The sequence below is a fragment of the Lacerta agilis genome, chromosome 4 (assembly GCF_009819535.1).
Source record: "Lacerta agilis isolate rLacAgi1 chromosome 4, rLacAgi1.pri, whole genome shotgun sequence".
NCBI classification, from domain to species: domain Eukaryota; kingdom Metazoa; phylum Chordata; class Lepidosauria; order Squamata; family Lacertidae; genus Lacerta; species Lacerta agilis.
Genome location: NC_046315.1, coordinates 4,023,360 through 4,043,814, shown reverse-complemented (window position 1 = coordinate 4,043,814; position 20,455 = coordinate 4,023,360). Strand labels below are relative to the sequence as shown.

At 47.0% G+C, this 20,455-nt stretch overlaps 1 protein-coding gene across 1 annotated transcript in view; it reads right to left on the bottom strand.

Moving 5' to 3' along the window:
• Window positions 1-20,455, bottom strand: part of PDE2A (phosphodiesterase 2A) — a 269,257-nt gene that overhangs the window by 61,613 nt on the left and 187,189 nt on the right. The window contains 2 exon segments of the mRNA XM_033145916.1: window positions 4,384-4,439; window positions 5,565-5,674. Coding sequence (XP_033001807.1) covers window positions 4,384-4,439; window positions 5,565-5,674 — 166 coding nt within the window.

Genomic DNA, 20,455 nt, shown 5'->3' with positions numbered 1-20,455 from the left:
TGGTGGTTGCGCCCAGCCTGTGGAACTCCCTCCCACCAGATGTCAAGGAAATAAACAACTGTCTGACTTTTAGAAGGCATCTGAAGGCAGCCATGTTTAGGGAAGCTTTTAACGTTTGAAGTTTTATTGTGTTTTTAATATTATGTTGGGAGCTGCCCAGAGTGGCTGTGGAAGAAGAAGAAGAAGAAGAAGAAGAAGAAAAAGAAGAAGAAGAAGAAGAAGAAGAAGAAGAAGAGTTTGGATTTGATATCCCACTTTATCACTACCTGAAGGAGTCTCAAAGCGGCTAATATTCTCCTTTCCCTTCCTCCCTGTGAGGTGAGTGAGGCTGAGAGACTTCAGAGAAGTGTGACTAGCCCAAGGTCACCCAGCAGCTGCATGTGGAGGAGAGGAGACGCGAACCCGGTTCACCAGATTACGAGTCTACCACTCCTAACCACTACACCACACTGGCTCAGAAGAGAACAACAACAACAACAATTTAAAACTTTTCAAAAAGTTAAAAAAAACCCTGAAAACAGATTTAAAACCACCATTTCTAAAAACCACTGGACAGGCTTGTCGAAACAGGGGTGTTTTTAGCGGGAGTGGAAAAGAGGACTCCGGAGGTGCCTGCCTGATTTCAAGAGGCGGGGAGTTCCAAAGTATACAGTAAGCCCTGCCCACGCGAGAATACCAGATTCTTACAAATGTGGAATGGGTGGTGTGTGGTGCTTGTAAGAGCGCCGGTTCTGCCAGTCAAAGCAGCTGAATGGGTGTATTTGGGGGAGAGGTGATCTCACAGGTACACCGGCGCCAGTCTCTGAGCACAGACGTTATTCATCTGAAGGCAGCCCTGTATCGGAAGGTTTTTAATGTTTGACGTTTCATTATGCTTTTGCATTTGTGGGAAGCCTCCCAGAGTGGCTGGGGCAGTCCAGTCAGAAGGGCAGGGAATAATAATAATAATAATAATAATAATAATAATAATAATAATAATTACTACGCTGACAAGGCCGCACTCCTGCCAGTAACTGTAAAGGCCAATGCGGCTTTGTGGAAACCGGCCAGGTACGCAGGGGGCCTGCCACGTGGCCCCATCTCCCTGTGCCAGCAGGGAAAGGTCAGCACCTCTTAATCATCTTAATTCCTTTTTAATAAGCGCTGGCGCGAATTTCGCAGATGTGGCACCGGAGCACCAGGCGCTAATCCACTTAAGCCCTTATCTCCACGGCTGCCGAGTCCGTCGCCGCAACCTTGCTGGGCGCTGGCAAGAGAAGCCGGGCAGCTCCGGGGCCTCGTTAACCTCGCCGCCCGCCTTGCCGCCTCCGTGAAGGGAAAGTTCTGCGGAAATCCCTTCCCGGTTTGACCCTCCGGCTCTTGGGGCTTGAATGAGGCGGCTTAACTGGAGTGCCAGTAATGGCCGTGTCAGAGAGGCTGGCACCACTGACCTCCTCGGTCTTTCCTGCCACGTGCCGCTGAGCTGCCAGTCTGTCCGAGAGGACGGTCTCTGGGTAGCCCGGATAAGCAATTAAAACCGCAAACTATGGCTAATCTCGTTACAGGTAGAACAAACTGAAAGCAGCAGTCCAAAATAAAATAAAATAAAATAACGTTACAGAGCCCAGCCCACGAATTAAATGCAAAACAGCCGATTTAAATTAGACTTCCCGGTGCCAACTTGGTGCCCCCTCCCGGTGCTGTATATGCCAACAGGAGCAAGGCCTTTTCGGCATCTAATATCTGCTGCTCAGAGATCTACACGAGGGTTACCAGACGTCCCCGGTTCCCGGGGACAGTCCCCGGATTTGCAAATCCGTCCCCGGACAAATTCCGTCCCTGGAATGTCCCCGGATTTGCAGCGACAGCCTCAGCAGCCTGGAGCCAGCCTGGTAGCGTAGTTGGCTCTGGCTGGCTTCAGGATCCGCTCGCTGCCGTGGCGCCCGCCATTTTTCCTCGCCGGAAGACCCCATATGATGTGTCTTGTGCCACTGATGAAGGGGAAGAAGAAGAAGAAGAGTCTGGATTTGATATCCAGCTTTATATCACTACCCGAAGGAGTCTCAAAGCGGCTCACATTCTCCTCTCCCTTCCTCCTCCACAACAAACACTCTGTGAGGTGAGTGGGGCTGAGAGACTTCAGAGAAGCGTGACTAGCCCAAGGTCACCCAGCAGCTGCATGTGGAGGAGCGGAGACTCGAACCCGGTTCCCCAGATAACGAGTCCACCGCTCTTAACCACTACGCCACACTGGCCCCAGGGGAACTGGGGGCGTCCGGCGGTACAGATCTCCTGCCCCCCCCCCCCTTTTTAAGTAATCTTTATTGGTTTTATTTACACACATTAAAAAGTATTTGCAGTCTCATCAATACAAATAAAAAAGAAGGAATAGAAGAAGAAAACAAAGAAAAAGAAAAACACGCGGAAAAAAGTTAAAATTGGTTTATATAACCACACTTCTCACATACATACAAATCTTCCGATCTTTCTTAATGTACTTTCGTTACATCATTGTTTGCACAGTTTTGATCTTTATTTCTCATTCTTTTATCTTTAATAGTATTCAATATTTATTCAATTACAAGTATCACTCTAGTTCTGCTAATATGGCCTTATTATTGCAATATATTCTTATGTATTCTTTAAATATTTTCCATTTACCAAAAGTTTTCTGCCCATTTTGTTTTGACTGATCGGGGAAGGCTCAGGAGTCACGGGCGGGTGGCACACCATTGCCCAGGAGGGGCGCAAGGCATGTGGTTTCTCTGCTGGGCAAGGTGCAAAGCCCTCCTTCCGTACCCTGCGCATTGATGTTCCACAGTGCGCAAAAGAAGGGCACTGCACCTTTATACAATATGCATGTGTGCTTGGGCCCGGGGTTTTTCGCCTCACCAACCCCACTGCCGACTCCCTGTTGCTACTCAGTTCCTCCCCCCCCCAATAATCCTTTTTATTCAGTTTTACAAACATACAATGTATTTACAATTTATTACTTGTTGAACATTTTGTATTTTGGCCTCCTTAGGCCAGGAATTCCCTCAAGCCTTCCATATGGTTTCCAAAATTTCCCCGTCTTTGTTTTTATATTTATTCCATATATTATTGCTTGGATATTCATAACTAACATAATCATTGCTTATTTCATCATACAACAATATTTATTCTTTACTACAAAGCCTCCTGCAATCCTACTAACGTACTTAATTGTATAATTTACAAATTTTCTCCAATCCTCAATAAATTTCTGATCTTGCTGCTCTCTAACTCTCCCTGTCACTTTATCTAACTCTGCATATTCCAATATTTTCATAATCCACTCCTCTTTCCTCGGCAATACATCCTGTTTCCATTTTTGTGCCATTAGAATTCTGGCTGCTGTTACCATATATTGGAAAAGTTTTACATCATCTCAGTTTAAAAGGGGGGGGGGGAAGTGTCCCCGAATTCATTGGAAAAAAAATCTGGTAACCATAATCTACACTGGGCACCAATCTGTTGCCAAGTCAAGTTCAAGGTGTTGCTATTGGTATCTAAACCCCCTAACAACTTGGGACCAGTTTACCCACGAGATCACCGCACCCCATATACGTATTGCCCACTCGACTGCTTCAGTTGGTGGAATTGACACGGCCACAGATGCTACAAAATACCTGCTCTGCATTTGTAAGAACTCAATCGCTCAGTGTGGCAGCACCTGCCCTGTGGAACTCCCTGCCTCTTGATGTCAGGCAGGAGCCTTCCCTGTATTCTTTTCGGTGCCTGCTAAAAAACGTTCTTGGTCAGACAAGCCTCGCAGCTGTTGAGAATGTGCGCTTTCTTCGCTTAAAGGTAAAGGGACCCCTGACCATGAGGTCCAGTCGCGGATGACTCGGGGTTGCGGCGCTCATCTCGCTTTACTGGCCGAGGGAGCCGGCGTACAGCTTCCGGGTCATGTGGCCAGCATGACTAAGCCGTTTCTGGTGAACCAGAGCAGCGCACGGAAACGTCGTTTACCTTCCCGCACCTAATTATCTACTTGCACTTTTGACGTGCTTTCGAACTGCTAGGTGGGCAGGAGCTGGGACCGAGCAACGGGAGCTCACCCCGTCGTGGGGATTCGAACCGCCGACCTTCTGATCAGCAAGCCCTAGGCTCTGTTGTTTAACCCACAGCGCCACCTGCTGTGTCAACTGCTATTTTAACTTTACGAAGGCCTAAAATTATAGCTGCTCATTTTTCTTCGTGATAATTTAACTGCTTCAGCCTGTTCGTAAACCGCTTTGAGGTTGTGGTTTTGTTTCATTTTTTTAACAACCGAGAGGTGTATAAATTTTGTGAAATAAAAAATGCCCCCGGCCACAAAGGCCTGAGCAGAACGCCTCCTTCTCCACAGACCCTCTTAGGAGCGAATACCGGCGGACTTACCAGGATGACGCAGACCACGTTCCCCGCATCCTTGTCCGCCAAGGGGATGATCAACACTGCAAGGCAAAGAGGAAGGGACCCCATCAGGGAGAGAGTTTAGCAAAGGGGGAGGCAGGAAAGAGGAAGATGGGGGGCCCTGGAGATAGGGGGAGAACCCTTTGCACCCCACGAGATGGAGGAGAAAGGCAGCGGGAACAGGGCAATGCTACCCAGATTTGAGAAATGGGCAAATCCTTCAACTGTCACCTGGGTGGGGCAGCCATTCTGCCAGGTTAGAATCATGGAAGAGACCCCAAGGGCCATCCAGTCCAACCCCCTGCCAAGCAGGAAACACCACCAAAGCATTCCTGACAGATGGCTGTCAAGCCTCCGCTTCAAGACCTCCAAAGAAGGAGACTCCACCACACTCCTTGGCAGCAAATTCCACTGTCCAACAGCTCTCACTGTCAGGAAGTTCTTCCTAATGTTTAGGTGGAATCGTCTTTCTTGTAGTTTGAATCCATTGCCCCGTGTCCGCTTCTCTGGAGCAGCAGAAAACAACCTTTCTCCCTCCTCTAGATGACATCCTTTTATATATTTGAACATGGCTATCCTATCACCCCTCAACCTTCTCTTCTCCAGGCTAAACATACCCAGCTCCCTAAGCCGTTCCTCATAAGGCATCATTTCCAGGCCTTTGACCATTTTGGTTGCCCTCCTCTGGACACGTTCCAGCTTGTCAGTATCCTTCTTGAACTGTGGTGCCCAGAACTGGACACAGTACTCCAGGTGAGGTCTGACCAGAGAGGAATACAGTGGTACTATTACTTCCCTTGATCTAGATGCTATACTCCTTGGAATAAGGGAGTTTCCCGCAAAAAAGGGAGACTTGACAGCTATGACAACCCTGTGAGGTAGGGTACGCCGAAACGGACAGAGACTGGCTCAAGGCCACACCCAGTGAGCTTCATTCATGGCTGAGTGGGGATTTGAACCTTGGTCTCCCAGGTCCTGGTCCAACACTCTAACCACTACACCACACTGCCTCTCCAGGTTCCCCAGTCATACACTATTTGGGCAGAATGGAAGGGGGGGATATTTTTATTGTCACTATTTAATAATTTTTTGCCGCATCCTATACCCGTAGATCTCAACGACCTAAACCCCTCTCCCTTCCACCTCTTTCCCAGGACCGTTCTTACCTTGTTTATCCGGGGCTAACGGTGCGGCCAGGCCAACCATCGGCTTGCCCTGCAACTCGGCCGGGGGCAGCCCTTTGCATTCCACCCTCCTCCGCTGCAGGACGGCATCTCTGAAAGGACAATTTAAAAAGGAAAAAGGAAAGCAGAGCTGAAGGAGAGCTGGTACAAGAACGAGGTGAAAGTCTAGAGTGCCGCGCGAATGCAAAATGGCAGAGGAAAATCAGCTTTGGAGAAATGCCCAAGGAATCCAGGCGCCTCCTTTATGAGAGGTTGAGAGGGTGGCAACACGAGAACGGGGCCTTTTCTGCAGCCGCTCCCCGTTTGTGGGATGCTCTCCCCAGGGACACCCGCCTGGCACCATCTTAAGGCTCCATCTTTAGGCATCCCGGTTTCTGATTTGATCCCGGAATGTCCCGCTTTTCCTTAAAGGTAAAGGGACCCCTGACCATTAGGTCCAGTCGCGGACGACTCTGGGGTTGCGGCGCTCATCTCGCGCTACTGGCCGAGGGAGCCAGCGTACAGTTTCCAGGTCATGTGGCCAGCATGACTAAGCTGCTTCTGGCGTACTGGAGCAGCGCACGGAAACGCCGTTTACCTTCCTGCCGGAGCGGTACCTATTTATCTACTTGCACTTTTGACGTGCTTTCGAACTGCTAGGTTGGCAGGAGCTGGGACCGAGCAACGGGAGCTCACCCCGTCATTGCGGGGATTCGAACCGCCGACCTTCTGATCGGCAAGCCCACAGCACCACCCGCATCCCCTCCGCTTTTCCTTAGGGCGTCCCTATTTTCATCAGAGAAGTGTTGGAGGTATAGAGCTATGCAACTGCCAGGCCAAGGAGATGAGTAACCAGACAACCTTTAGAAGACACCTGAAGGCAGCCCTGTCTAGGGAGGGTTTTTTTTAATGTTTAATGTTCTATGATGTTTTTATATCTGTTGAAAGCCAACCAGAATGGATAGGGCAACCCAGTCAGATGGGTGGGGTATAAATATATTATTATTATTATTATTATTATTATTATTATTATTATTGGTATTATTATTATTATTACTGTTGTTGTTGTTGTTTGTTGTTGTTGTTATCATTGGAGAAATGTTGGAGGATGTGCATTCAGCAGTTTAGGAATCCTTTACAGAAATAATAAATAGTGAGATCCCAAAAGAAAAAGTAAATATTTTTCTATCTACAACAACCGCTGCTAAAACCCTAGTGGCACAACACTGGGAGGGAAATCACATACCAATGAAGGGAGAATGGCAGGGGAAAATGTTGGAATATCTGGAACTCACAAAGCCGACCGATTATATAAGACAAAAGCCAAAAAAATAATAATACAAAAACAATGGAAATACCTCAATGACTATCTCGGTAGACAAGGAGTAAATGAGAGATATTGGTTGTGTTGAGAATAATTGTGTGATGATATAAATATGTTTGGAGATGGAATTAAGAAAGGTTCAAATTGTTGGTAGTAAGAAAATGACAGATGAGAAATGCAGATGTTGGAAAAATGAAACGCTGTAGTCAGCAGTGGAAGTCACCTATAGAGAGAATGTTTTCTTTTTTGTATTTAAAACAGGAAGGTCTCTGTTAGAAACTTTTTACCTTCTTTACTCCCCCCCCCTTCTTCCTCATCTTCTGTCCTCTATTCTCACTCTTTTCTATCTTCGTGTGATAATTTGTTACTTTCTGTACTCAGTTTATTAGTTCTAGTACCTGAATTGAATTAAAACTAGAAGTTAAATATTATATGTATCGGGAATGTAATGTGTATTTTACCTAACGTATGTACTTTTAATATGCAATAATTTTTTTTTAAAAAAGAATCCTTTAGAGTAACGGAGCCCTGCTGCTCTCGAAAAAGCTCTCAAATATGCGATGAACACTGTTTGAGCATAAAGAAAGCGGACCTCTCCAAGTTGAGGGTGGGGTGCTCAGCGGCCCCACTCAAAAGCTGGGACTGAGCCACCCTTGGGAGCCAGTCCCATTAACACCTCCTTGTTGGCACTTCCCAATAAAGGACCCTTGGTTAGAATCAGAGTGTTAAGTGGTCATTCTCACCAAGCAAAGACTTTTCTCTGCGGAGTGTGAAGGGAAAGTGAGAAACAGCCTCCTGGCAGGACCAGGTATTTACCGTAAAAAAACGCCCAGCTGGATGCAGCCCCTCCACCCTCAGAGGCTATGGGGTGGCGGCAGCCCCAGGGGAAGAGGGTCTTTTATGTGGCGGCCCCTAATCAGAGGGACTCCCTCCGCAAGGGTTTGTAGCTGGCATCTTCCCTGAGTAGTTTTAGGAGGATGCGGAAGACCCCCCCCCCCCGGTCCACTCTGGCATTTGAACCTCGAGGCGTACGCTTTAAATTGTTTCTAACCATCAAGTTGCTGAGTTGAAAGGGACCCCTCAAGGTCCTCTAGTCCAACCCTATGCGATGCTGGGATCGCAGCCAATCATACGTATGCACTGAGTAGCTCGTGTTACAGGTAGGTAGCCGTGCTGGTCTGCCGTAGTCGAAACAATTTCGGCCCTCCCTTCCTCAGGTGGGCGGGGTTTGCGGCACCGGGCACGGTCGCCTGGCCAGGTTCGCTCCCCCAACTCAGGTGGGCCCTTGGGTCTGCCCCCAGCCAAGGAGGACAAAGGACAGTGGCCGGGGGTGGGGTCAAGGGGCCAGGTAAAAGAGGCAGAGCCGCCCAGCCACCCCCCTTTTGGTTTTTCTCTCCCGCAGGATAAATAAAAAAAATAAAAAAAATTCCTTCCAGTAGCACCTTAGAGACCAACCAAGCTTGTTCTTGGTATGAGCTTTCGTGTGCATGCACACTTCTTCAGACACACTGAAACGGAAGTCACCAGACCCTTAAATATAGTGAGGGAGTGGGGAGGGGTATTACTCAGAGGGGTGGTGGGAATGGGGGATCGGCTGATGGGTGTGGAAAACCTGTTGACGACTGTTAATGACTGCAATTGGTCTTACAGGAAAAAGCAAGGGGTGAGACCGCTAAAGATAGCTTTGTCATGTATAATGAGATAAGAATCCAATGTCTTTGTTCAGACCAGGTCTCTCCATGGTGATTAGTTGCAATTTAGCCACTTCTCTTTCCAGTCCATTTCTAAACAGGGCTGCCTTCAGATGTCTTCTAAAAGTCAGATAGTTGTTTATTTCCTTGACATGTGATGGGAGGTCGTTCCACAGGGCGGGCGCCACCACCGAGAAGGCCCTCTGCCTGGTTCCCTGTAACATCACTTCTCGCAGGGAGGGAACCGCCAGAAGGCCCTTGGAGCTGGACCTCAGGGTCCGGGCAGAATGATGGGGATGGAGACGCTCCTTCAGGTCTACTGGGCCTTTGAGACCGTTTAGGGCTTTAAAGGTCAGCACCAACACTTTGAACTGTGCCCGGAAACGTACTGGGAGCCAATGTAGATCTCTCAGGACCAGTGTTATGTGGTCCCGGCGGCCACTCCCAGTCACCAGTCTAGCTGCCGCATTCTGGATTAATTGCAGTTTCCGCGTCACCTTCAAAGGTAGCCCCACGCAGAGCGCATTGCAGTAATCCAAGCGGGAGATAACCATTTATATATATTTGCTGCTGGCACAAACCGGCCATTGCTTTCCTCCTTCCCACCTGATTTCCCTTCAGCTAGCAGTACAGCTTGTGATGTGTGTGTGTTTGTGTGTCCCTCTCTCCCTCCTTCTCGCCACCTTGTCAGGATTACTGCCAAAGCCCCCTTGGCATTTCGGAGGATTTGACAGTAAGCCGCTACAGCTGCCCACAAGATCCAGCTCTCCCTTTGGGGAGGCGAGACTTCCCGGTGAGTCAGAAGCTCCCTAAAAGGAGAACAGTAGAGCTGGAAAGGATGGTAGGGCTGGAAGGGATCTCCAAGGATCATCCAGTCCCACCCCCCTGCAACGCAGGAACAGAAGCTAAGGGATTGTTTGTTGCTGATTGAAAGGCAGGGAACCCCATGCTCTCCTTGTTGCCCACGCCAGGGTCTGTTACGAGCAGAGAGTGTGGCAGGTGGGCTGCCCTGAGGGGAGCAGGCCCCTGCGAAGAGCTCTAGCAAGGAAGCCAAGCCGCATTCCATAGGAGATGTCAAATACGAGAAAGTGGGACAGAAGGATGGCTGAAGGTGAGCTGGAACAGAGAGAGCAGAGCAAAGAGGATTCAGTTTTATTTAGCTGTGATTCCTGCATTGCAGCGGGTTGGGCTGGATGACCCTTGGGGTCCCTTTACAACTCTGTAGTTCTATGATTCTGGAAGGAAGGGGCTGAATTCCTGATCAAGAAAGAAGTGGGGGGGGGAACCAGTGTGACGGATCTTAGAAGGGCATAAAAGTCAGGGAAAGGTCACAATGGGTGGTTATGATTATTTCTTGCTTGGCTCCACCATTCATTCATTCATTCATCCATTCATTTAATCCCATTCATTAATCGCGTCCCACAAATTATCTCAAAGCTGGTTCACAGCAAAGACATCAATGGTAAAAAAAAAAACGATTCCATAGATGAAAGCAGTTCCATATTTTTGAAAAATCAATATATGCAAATGGTTAGAAACAATTTCATATATGAAAACAAATTCGAATCCAGTACAGCTGCAGGAACCGATTTAAAAATACGATATTGCAATCAGTTAAACAAAACTGCAGTCAAGAGAATAGGGTTGATCCTAAATATCTATCTATCTCAGGGGCCTCGGGGCAACACTTTTGTGGCTGTCAATGGCACACCCTCCAGAGACAGAGGAAAGTTAGTGCCTGTTCCCTGCCCCATAAGGCAAACTGGTCTCTTTCCCCCTTGACTCCACTGTTTACAAATCTCCCGTTACAGGTGGGTAGCCGTGTTGGTCTGCCACAAAATAGAAAATTCTTTCCAGTAGCACCTTAGAGACCAACTGAGTTTGTTCTTGGTATGAGCTTTCGTGTGCATGCACACTTCTTCAGATACACTGAAACAGAAGTCACCAGATCCTTAAATATAGTGAGGGAGTGGGGAGGGGTATTACTCAGAGGGTGGTGGGAATGGGTGATCGGCTGATAGGTGTGGAAAACCTGTTGACGACTCTTAAAGGCTGCAATTAGTCTTGCAGGGAAAGGCAAGGGGTGAGATGGCTAAAGATAGCTTTGTCATGTATAATGAGATAAGAATCCAATGTCTTTGTTCAGACCAGGTTTCTCCACGGTTTTAAGTTTGGTGATTAGTTGCAATTCAGCCACAAATCTCCCCTCACCCCCATGTGTGGGAAAAGGGGTGCCGGAGCTCACCACGAACACCTCCCTTGCTCTCTTGTAATGGCAATGCTGCCAACCAACCTGAGAGGTGCCGGAACTGAGTTCTGCTGAGTTCCGGCTGGGGGGAAAAAAGCCCTAAGTGGCTTTTCCCAGCATATATATCAACGCAGCCCAAGATAGCAGTTCATGCGCTGATGAATTAAACCAGCAGTGGAGAAACAGACGCCCTCTGGGTCAGACCTTTCCAAACCTTTCGTGTCGGTGACACACTTTTAAAGACAGGCATCCGTTTTACTAGCAAACTGGAGGTTAAACTAACCCCTTTCCAGCCCCGGGAGGAGGGCGGGGAGCGTTTGATCAGCACACCTACACAGTGCCAGATTTACGTATAAGCTAAACAAGCTATGGCTTAGGAGAGTGCCCCCCCAAAAAAAATTATAGGACAAAAAAACTGGATGTTCATTTCCAAAATAGAAGATAGAATACAAAATAAAACCTACATCCAGCAACCGTGTTTTGTGTTGTGTAGGCTCCTGTGATGTAAGTCACAGGACCCCACCTGCTAGCCTGCTCCCTAAAATATCACTGGTTTGCTCATTTCTATATATAGGGTGCCGACATTCTGCTATTTATCATTATTAGTAGTTTGCATCATATATTTACACCTATTATTATTTCTTTTTTTTAATTAAAAATTTATTGGATTTTCATAATAAAAATACACAGAATACAAATACATACACTACACAAACTACACAAAATACACACAAACAAAACCCTTATTTACTCATCCTTATCCTCTTTATAATCCTAAGCTTGGGACTTCCTCACATCCTCTCTTTTGCGTTCATTTCTAATCTTCTTCAGTAACTTTGTAACATTGTAAATCTACTTTCTTGCATCTAATCTTAGTCTTACAATTATAATCAACATATCTTAAATCCTAAATCTTGTTCTTATCAAATAAAACATGAAATTCCACATCTCAGCTTCTTATATCCTCTCTTCACTTACCTTTATTATGCTGTAGCCTATATTTCTTCTGATTCCAATTTCAAATATATATATAAAAAACAACAGATCTTAACCAATACCTAAATGTTTCTTCCAGTCTCATAATCTGTTTTCCCTCTGGTGTCGGAGTACCGTGGTCAGCCTTTATAATATCCCCATTAATTCATACTTTACCCCACCCCCCTCCTGTCCATCATCACCCTTCCCTTTACCTTCCCCATCCCCCACAAGTCTCTCCCCCCCCCCAACATTCCCCCAGTCCAGTTCCTTCTTTTTCCTTCATGTTAATTTTTGCTTCTTTTCCTTCTGTAATTTCCTTCAATTGTAGCTTCCACTCCTCCAGAATGTAACATTCTTCTCGATTAGTAGTTGCAGTAACTTTATATGGTCTGAAGCTCAACATCAAAAAAACTAAGATCATGGCCACTGGTCCCATCACCTCCTGGCAAATAGAAGGGGAAGAAATGGAGGCAGTGAGAGATTTCACTTTCTTGGGTTCCATGATCACTGCAGATGGTGACAGCAGTCACGAAATCAGAAGACGCCTGCTTCTTGGGAGAAAAGCAATGACAAACCTAGACAGCATCTTAAAAAGCAAAGACATCACCTTGCCGACAAAGGTCCATATAGTTAAAGCTATGGTTTTCCCAGGAGTAATGTACGGAAGTGAGAGCTGGACCATAAAGAAGGCTGATCGCCGTAGAATTGATGCTTTTGAATTATGGTGCTGGAAGAGACTCTTGAGAGTCCCATGGACTGCAAGAAGATCAAACCTATCCATTCTCAAAGAAATCAGCCCTGAGTGCTCACTAGAAGGACAGATCCTGAAGTTGAGGCTCCAGTACTTTGGCCACCTCATGAGAAGAGAAGACTCCCTGGAAAAGCCCCTGATGTTGGGAAAGATGGAGGGCACAAGGAGAAGGGGACGACAGAGGAGGAGATGGTTGGACAGTGTTCTCGAAGCTACTAACATGAGTTTGGCTAAACTGCGGGAGGCAGTGAAGGATAGGGGTGCCTGGCGTGCTCTGGTCCATGGGGTCACGAAGAGTCGGACACGACTGAACGACTGAACAACAAATCTTTCCTCCACTCTCAGCTTCATATTGCATTTTCCATGGCTGTTGTTCTCGAACCTCTGGGCTGCCACTCCAGGGGTTCACTGTACTGTCCAAACTTTGGGCTCCCCGCCTCTCACGCCAGGGAAGCCTTTCTTGTTGTCCATCTTGTATATCCTCCTCTTCAGAAAGTTCCTCTGGATCAGCATTCTCTCCATCTTTTCCATCGAGTGGACACCTATTATTATTTCATGTTACAGTGCGTTTCTTGTTGTTGGTGTTTAGTCGTTAGGCACTGGCCGCCCCAAAGGAGGGGGGGTGGGCGAGCGGGGGATGAGGGGCGCAGTGCTGGAGCGGCACGGGAGCCAGTGTGGTGTAGTGGTTAAGAGCGGTAGACTCGTAATCTGGGGAACTGGGTTTGTGTCTCCACTCCTCCACATGCAGCTGCTGGGTGACCTTGGGCTAGTCACACTTCTCTGAAGTCTCTCAGCCCCACTCACCTCACAGAGTGTTTGTTGTGGGGAGGAAGGGAAAGGAGAATGTGAGCCGCTTTGAGACTCCTTCGGGTAGTGATAAAGCGGGATATCAAATCCAAACTCTTCTTCTTCTTCTCCTCCTCTGCGCGCCCTTTCAGTGCTCCAGTTGGGGCTCCCCGCGTGGGACGGGAGCCGAGGGCAGCCGGCTCTCAGCCCACCCGAGAGTGGCATGGGCGGCAGCAGCGCCGGCACGCAAGCGTCCCGCCACCCGTGGGGGCGGGTGCGGGTCAAGGATGGTTGGGGAGGGGGCGCGCATATCAGGGCGGGGTGGGGCGGCAGAGCCGTGGGGCTTGGTGGCTCGTTGCGCCCCACTGGCCATCTGGCGGCATGCGGGGAGGGGGGAGGCCGCCGGCGGGGGTGCCCCTAGGGGAGGCCGGCGCCCTGGCACCCCGCGCCAGTAGGACCAATGGATAAGACAGGCCTGAGCACTAGGATCTTTTAGCGCAGTTCATGGCATTTCGCTCCACACTTAATATAACCGTATATTTCCCATAATGATCCTGCAAAGGCCATCCCCAGGGGGAAGATCCTGATATATGTTTCCTCATAAATGCTCCTCTTTTACTTAAATTCCTGTTTCGCTGCCGGCCTCTTAATGAGCCATCTCCTCTCGCCTCTATTCCTTTTTTAAATCATTTTTGGCTTCCAGCGCCACTTCCTCTTTAATTAGTGGTTTCCTGTTAATTCTGGCTATGGGATTATTTAATCGTCCCATTAAACAGTTCCCTACTGCTTTTTCATTGCTCAGTTAATCCTTGAACATCCGGATCATTGCAAAGCCCACGGCAGGCCAGAACAGGACAGACAGCCTCTCCCCCCCCCAGGACTGACCAGGGATGTACAGTCCGAGGACTCCATCTGTTGGGCAATTGAACTTTTTTTTTTTTTACAGAGAAGGGTGATGGGTGTCCCAGCCTATCTCTGTAACAATGAGGACTAGAAGCAGACTTTTATTTTAACCCAAAAGCAAAGATGAAAGCTTGGGCTCTCAGGATTCTGGACCCCCTGGAAGATTCTGCAAAATTCCATGCCGTTGGACGGGTGTCAAACAAAATGAGCTGCGTGCCTCCTTCGCAATCTGCGGGGCTTTAGAGTTTGTAAAATGCTGGTGTGCATTTTAATCTGTTTTTAGTTTGTTGCTGGTTTCATTTATCTCCATAGTCGCTTTTACTGATCATTTTATTCTCCCAATAAACCGCTCCGGTGTGTTTTATTGACAACTGAGCAGTGCATAAATGCTGTGAGACAATAGATCATAAAACAATAAAATGATGTACGCTGCCGCTGTGCTCCTCCCCAGAGGTAGCTGCATTTCGACCGCAGCTATTCAGAGTCTTGTTTGTGCGGAGGTTTCTCAGTTCCCCAGAGAGAGCTGGTGTTTCCTGGGAGCAGGAAACGGTCTTTCGGAGAGAAGCTGCGTGGCTGCCGGCATCTGCTGTGCCTCTTGGAAGGGATACAGGATGAACAACCCACCAAGGGGTTACCGATAGCAGCTGGCCATGGAAACAGACCTCTCTTCTGCTGGAGCATATCTGCGGGAGGGCTGGCATTCCCCTCAAAACCCACAACGAGCCCTGCATTTGATCTCCAGCTACGTTTTGATTTATAGGCTTACTTCCAAATGGAAAATGCACAGAAAAGCTTAAGATACATGTCTTGATCTATCCACACCTAGGTGAGGAAATATATGATTATATGGTGCTTTATAATTTTCAATTCGATTCAAAACATGTAATTATTGTTAATATTCATTCTTTCCAGTTGCTATATCATAGAAATTACAAGATATATTCATACGAATTCTACAAATTAACACGGCCCATAAAAAAAACTAGGTAAGGAACCAAAAGTTGCATAATGCTGTATATAAAACTTATAATTTATAAAACTCATAATTTATGACAATTTAGAATTCAAATGTAATTTTATGTATTGGTTGATATTACTAGCTGACGAAGGTGTGTCCGCATCGAAACAGGGCCCTGTCCTGGTTTCTGACCCAGAATCGACTCTTAACTTCGGCTCAATACATGAAACAGCCATTCTGAGTATGGATTAATATGAATTTGTTGTTACTCAAAAACCTCTTGTACTCTTATACTGCAACGAATTATTGTGCCACACACATTTTTGCGAGTTTGAAGCTGCAATCCTTGTTTAAGTTTGTAATCTCTGTTTAAGTTTGTAATTCTTATCAGAATACACACTTTTGTTTGAATTTTGACTTGTGAGTAGGATTTTTTAAACTGGCCAGAGTTCTTGGTGTACCTTTTCTTAGTACATTTTGATTTATGACTGGCGAAATTTCTCCTCCTAAAGCATCTCTCAATCGCTGCGCATCCTTATCTGTGGCATGTCAATGGAAACTGAGTCAGGCTGTTCCTTCCCTCCTCAGTAGGCTCGGGGCGAGATAGGAGGAGAGCTTTCAAGTACAAGGAATGCTGGAAGCAGCCGCGGACAGAGCCGGAACATCGGTCCATGGACAGGTGAAACTCAAAAAAATTAGAATATCGTGGAAAAGTCCACCTATGTAAGCAATTGTTTTCATTAGCTAACTGGAGTTTAATATAGGAGTATAGCGTCTAGATCAAGGGAAGTAATAGTACCACTGTATTCCGCTCTGGTCAGACCTCACCTGGAATACTGTGTCCAGTTCTGGGCACCCCAGTTCAAGAAGGATACTGACAAGCTGGAACGTGTCCAGAGGAGGGCAACCAAAATGGTCAAAGGCCTGGAAACGATGCCTTATGAGGAACGGCTTAGGGAGCTGGGTATGTTTAGCCTGGAGAAGAGAAGGTTAAGGAGTGATATGATAGCCATGTTCAATTATATCAAAGGATGTCATCTAGAGGAGGGTGAAAGGTTGTTTTCTGCTGCTCCAGAGAAGCGGACACGGGGCAATGGATTCAAACTACAAGAAAGAAGATTCCACCTAAACATTAGGAAGAACTTCCTGACAATAAGAGCTGTTGGACAGTGGAATTTGCTGCCAAGGAGTGTGGTGGAGTCTCCTTCTTTGGAGGTCTTGAAGCCATCTGTCAGGAATGCTTTGATGGTGTTTCCTGCTTGGCAGGGGGTTGGACTGGATGGCCCTTGTGGTCTCTTCCAACTCTATGATTCTATGATTCTATGATATGAGATAGACTCGTGACTTGCAAAGCGAGATATGTCAAGCCTTTGCTTGTTGTAATTGTGATGATTATGGCACACAGCTGATGAGAACCCCAAATTAACAATCTCAATTTTGGGGTTTTCATCAGCTGCACGCCATAATCATCACAATTATAACAAGCAAAGGCTTGACATATCTCGCTTTGCATGTCATGAGTCTATCTCATATATTACACTCCAGTAGCTAATGAAAACAATTGCTTACATAAATGGACTTTTGCACGATATTCTAATTTTTTGAGTTTCACCTGTATGCTATATGGTAATTTATCGACCTAATAGGCATCTAAAGCCATTTGCACATAACAAAATATGTATTTTATCAAAGTAATTGTTGATCTGAAATGCAATTCAGAAGAAGTATGTTAATAGTGAAATATAATTAAGAAGAAGTATATTAATAGTGAAATAATTATTAAGCTCTAACTTAAAATGATTTTTTTATTCGTAACAAACTTAATAATGCAAACACACTGGCATTTGGCAATAACAAGAGTCCCTTTAGAAACACAATTTACAAGGACTCACAATCTAGTCTCTAGAAACCTGCTATAACATGAAATAATAATAGGTGTAAATATATGATGCAAACTACTAATCATGATAATTAGCAGTATGTCGGCACCCTATATATAGAAAGGAGCAAAGCAGTGATATTTGAGGGAGCAGGCTAGCAGGCGGGGACCATGACTTACATCCTAGGAGCCTACACAACACACAAAACACTGCGGCTGTATGTAGGTTTGGTTTTCTATCTTATATTTTGGAAAAGTACATCCAGGTGTTTTTTTTTCCTTTAATTTTTTTTGGGGCCCCCAGGAGAGTGGGGCCCTAAGCTATAGCTTGCTTAGCTTATACGTAAATCCGGCACTGTGGCCAGGAGAACGAGAGCTGATGGCCTTCCTTGGCCATCTGGACAGGAAAAGGATTTTTGCCAAGTGAATGCTCGTGACTTCGTAGGAACGTGGGTTCGCAGCCCATCCCTGTGACTGATGGCACCTCGAGGGCACAGCGCACCTCGAGATAGGCTCTGCGTAATGGGCTTCCTTTCCCAGCTGCGTGAGAGTAATGATGTTCCGATGGATGTCTCAGGCGCTGACATCAGTCACTGCCAGTGGCTATGGGTCCCTTCTTAATGGCCTGGAGAGTCATGAACTCATCGCTCCTCCAGGCCTGCTGAAGCTCTCCATCACAGACAAACGGCAAGACACTGGTTTGACGGCTCTCGGTGCCAGCCGGTTTATGCTGAGATGATCTTATTGCCTCCTGTGCTCCCCTGTGCTCTCCCCACTAACCTTCTCGCAGAGCAAGATTGTGTGGCTGTTGGAAAAGCTTCAATAGCGGGTGGCGCTGTGGGTTAAACCACAGAGCCTAGGGCTTGCCGATCAGAAGGTCGGCGGTTCGAATCCCCGCAATGACGGGGTGAGTTGAAAGAAAATGCCCCGAGGGCGGGCCGTTGCGACGTCACGATCGGCGGGCCGCCACCGCTTCCGCAGCCCCCTTTTGAGCCGCAGAGCGAAAAGGTGGCTCGTGGGGCTGCCGAGCGCTGTTGGTGGCTCCCCGCCGATCGCGCACGGCAGCCCCACGAGCCGCCTTCTCGCTCTTCGGCTCAAAAGGGTGCCGCGGAAGCGGTGGTCCGACGACAGAGCCATCCAGGCTAGCAGCACATCGATAGCCCTCTCCTCCTCCGTGAATTTATCTAATCCTCTTTCAAAACCATCCACATTGGTGGCCATCCCTGTCTCCTGTGGCAGTGAGTCCCACAGGTTGACTGCAACAAGGCCAGCTTCCTGGCTGCAAATTTTCAGGTTATTTTACTGCAAACAGGGGTTTCATTGGGAGTAACCCAAAGACCTCACCTGCTGAAAGACTGAAACTCCGTGCTACCCTCTCTGAATAACAAGAATGGGTTGTGTTTCTAAAAACCAAGATAATCTGGTGTGCTCTGGAGGATCAAACATTTGAAATGCAAATAAAAGAAACCCGAAATGCATTTTTTTAAAAAAGGGAAAAGGAACCCCATGACACAGGAATCCATTGTTTGTACATGCGGAGACCTGATGAATGAGATCCGACTGTTTGTAGTTCGCAACTGGGGTTTTCGTTACTCCTTCATAGAATAGTGAATCTATGCATGTACAAAAGTATATAAAAACCCCAGGAACAGCAGCATAGATTTCCCCTTGGAGCAGAGGGGGGGGGGCCCACCTTTTTCCTGTGACTTGAATTCCAATGGCAGACATACTAACAGAACAGTGATTCAGTTTACTGCCCAGCCCTCTTCACACACTGCCTCCTTCTAAAAAGAATAAGAATTTTAAAACCACAGCATGTACACTTCATTCATTTTTGTTCCTCCTTGGGGAAATCAGTTTTGCCAAAGTTTGAAAAACAGCTCCCGGGGGGAGTGGCTGTGGCCTTGTGGCAACATAGGGAGGTAACCAATCAGCACTGTGCACAGCCAGCTTCAGCTGTGAGCCAGCCAATCAGGGCTGTGGTCAGCCAGCTGAAGCTGCCAACAGGAGGAATAGATTGCCGTATTTTTCGCTCCATAGGGCGCACCTTGTCTTTAGAGGGGGAAACAAGAAAAAGGTTTTCCTCCTCTAAAAGCCCTGTTTTTTTGAGGATCAGCTAAAAGTTTTGTAGCTTTTTTGCAAAGGGAAAAGCCCTGGTTTTTTTTGAGGATCAGCTCAAAGTTTTGCAGCTTTTTTGCAAAGGGAAAAACCCTGTTTTTTGAGGATCAGCTAAAAGTTTTGCAGTTTTTTTGGAAAGGGGGAAAAGCAAACCTCCTTTTGCAAAGGGGGAAAAGCAAAGAGGAAAAGCTCTGTTTTTATGGGGTTCAACTCACATTTCTGCAGCTTCTAAAGGAAAGGGAGCCTTTTCTACAGATTATTCCAGACAGATAATCTAATCAGCCAGTCACATGTCGCTGGGGAAACAAACAATCTCCCTCTGCAGCACATTCAACAATGGAGGCCTGGGCTGAAAGGGAGCCGGGACTCTTATCTCTCTCCCGATCTCTTGCTGATCAGCTGCTGAACAGGGGTCCTTTCAACACCCCTTTTTCTCTTTGTAAAATAAAAGGCACGATCCTCTTTTGGCCCCCGGGCAATTCAGCTCCAGGGACGACCATTTGCTCCATAAGACGCACAGATATTTCCCCTTACTTTTTAGGAGGAAAATAGTGCAGCTTATGGAGCGAAAAATACGGTACCCCTGCTCTTACCTCATCAGTCATGAAATTAAAAGATGCCTGCTTCTTGGGAGAAAAGCGATGACAAACCTAGACAGCATCTTAAAAAGCAGAGACATCACCTTGCCGACAAAGGTCCGTATAGTTAAAGCTATGGTTTTCCCAGTAGTAATGTACGGAAGTGAGAGCTGGACCATAAAGAAGGCTGATCGCCGAAGAATTGATGCTTTTGAATTCTGGTGCTGGAGGAGACTCTTGAGAATCCCATGGACTGCAAAAAGATCAAACCTATCCATTCTCAAAGAAATCAGCCCTGAGTGCTCACTAGAAGGACAGATCCTGAAGTTGAGGCTCCAGTACTTTGGCCACCTCATGAGAAGAGAAGACTCCCTAGAAAAGATGGAGGGCACAAGGAGAAGGGGACGACAGAGGATGAGATGGTTGGACAGTGTTCTCGAAGCGACTGGCATGAGTTTGGCCAAACTGCGGGAGGCAGTGAAGGATAGGCGTGCCTGGCGTGCTCTGGTCCATGGGGTCACGAAGAGTCGGACACAACTGAACGACTGAACAACAATAAGCCATTCCTTCCTTCCAAATCATTTCACAGAAGGTTGAACATCTGAACAAAACTGACACAACAGATGCACCACTCAGATTACATATGTCAGGATGCACCCGTGAATTTTGAGAGCTGGAGC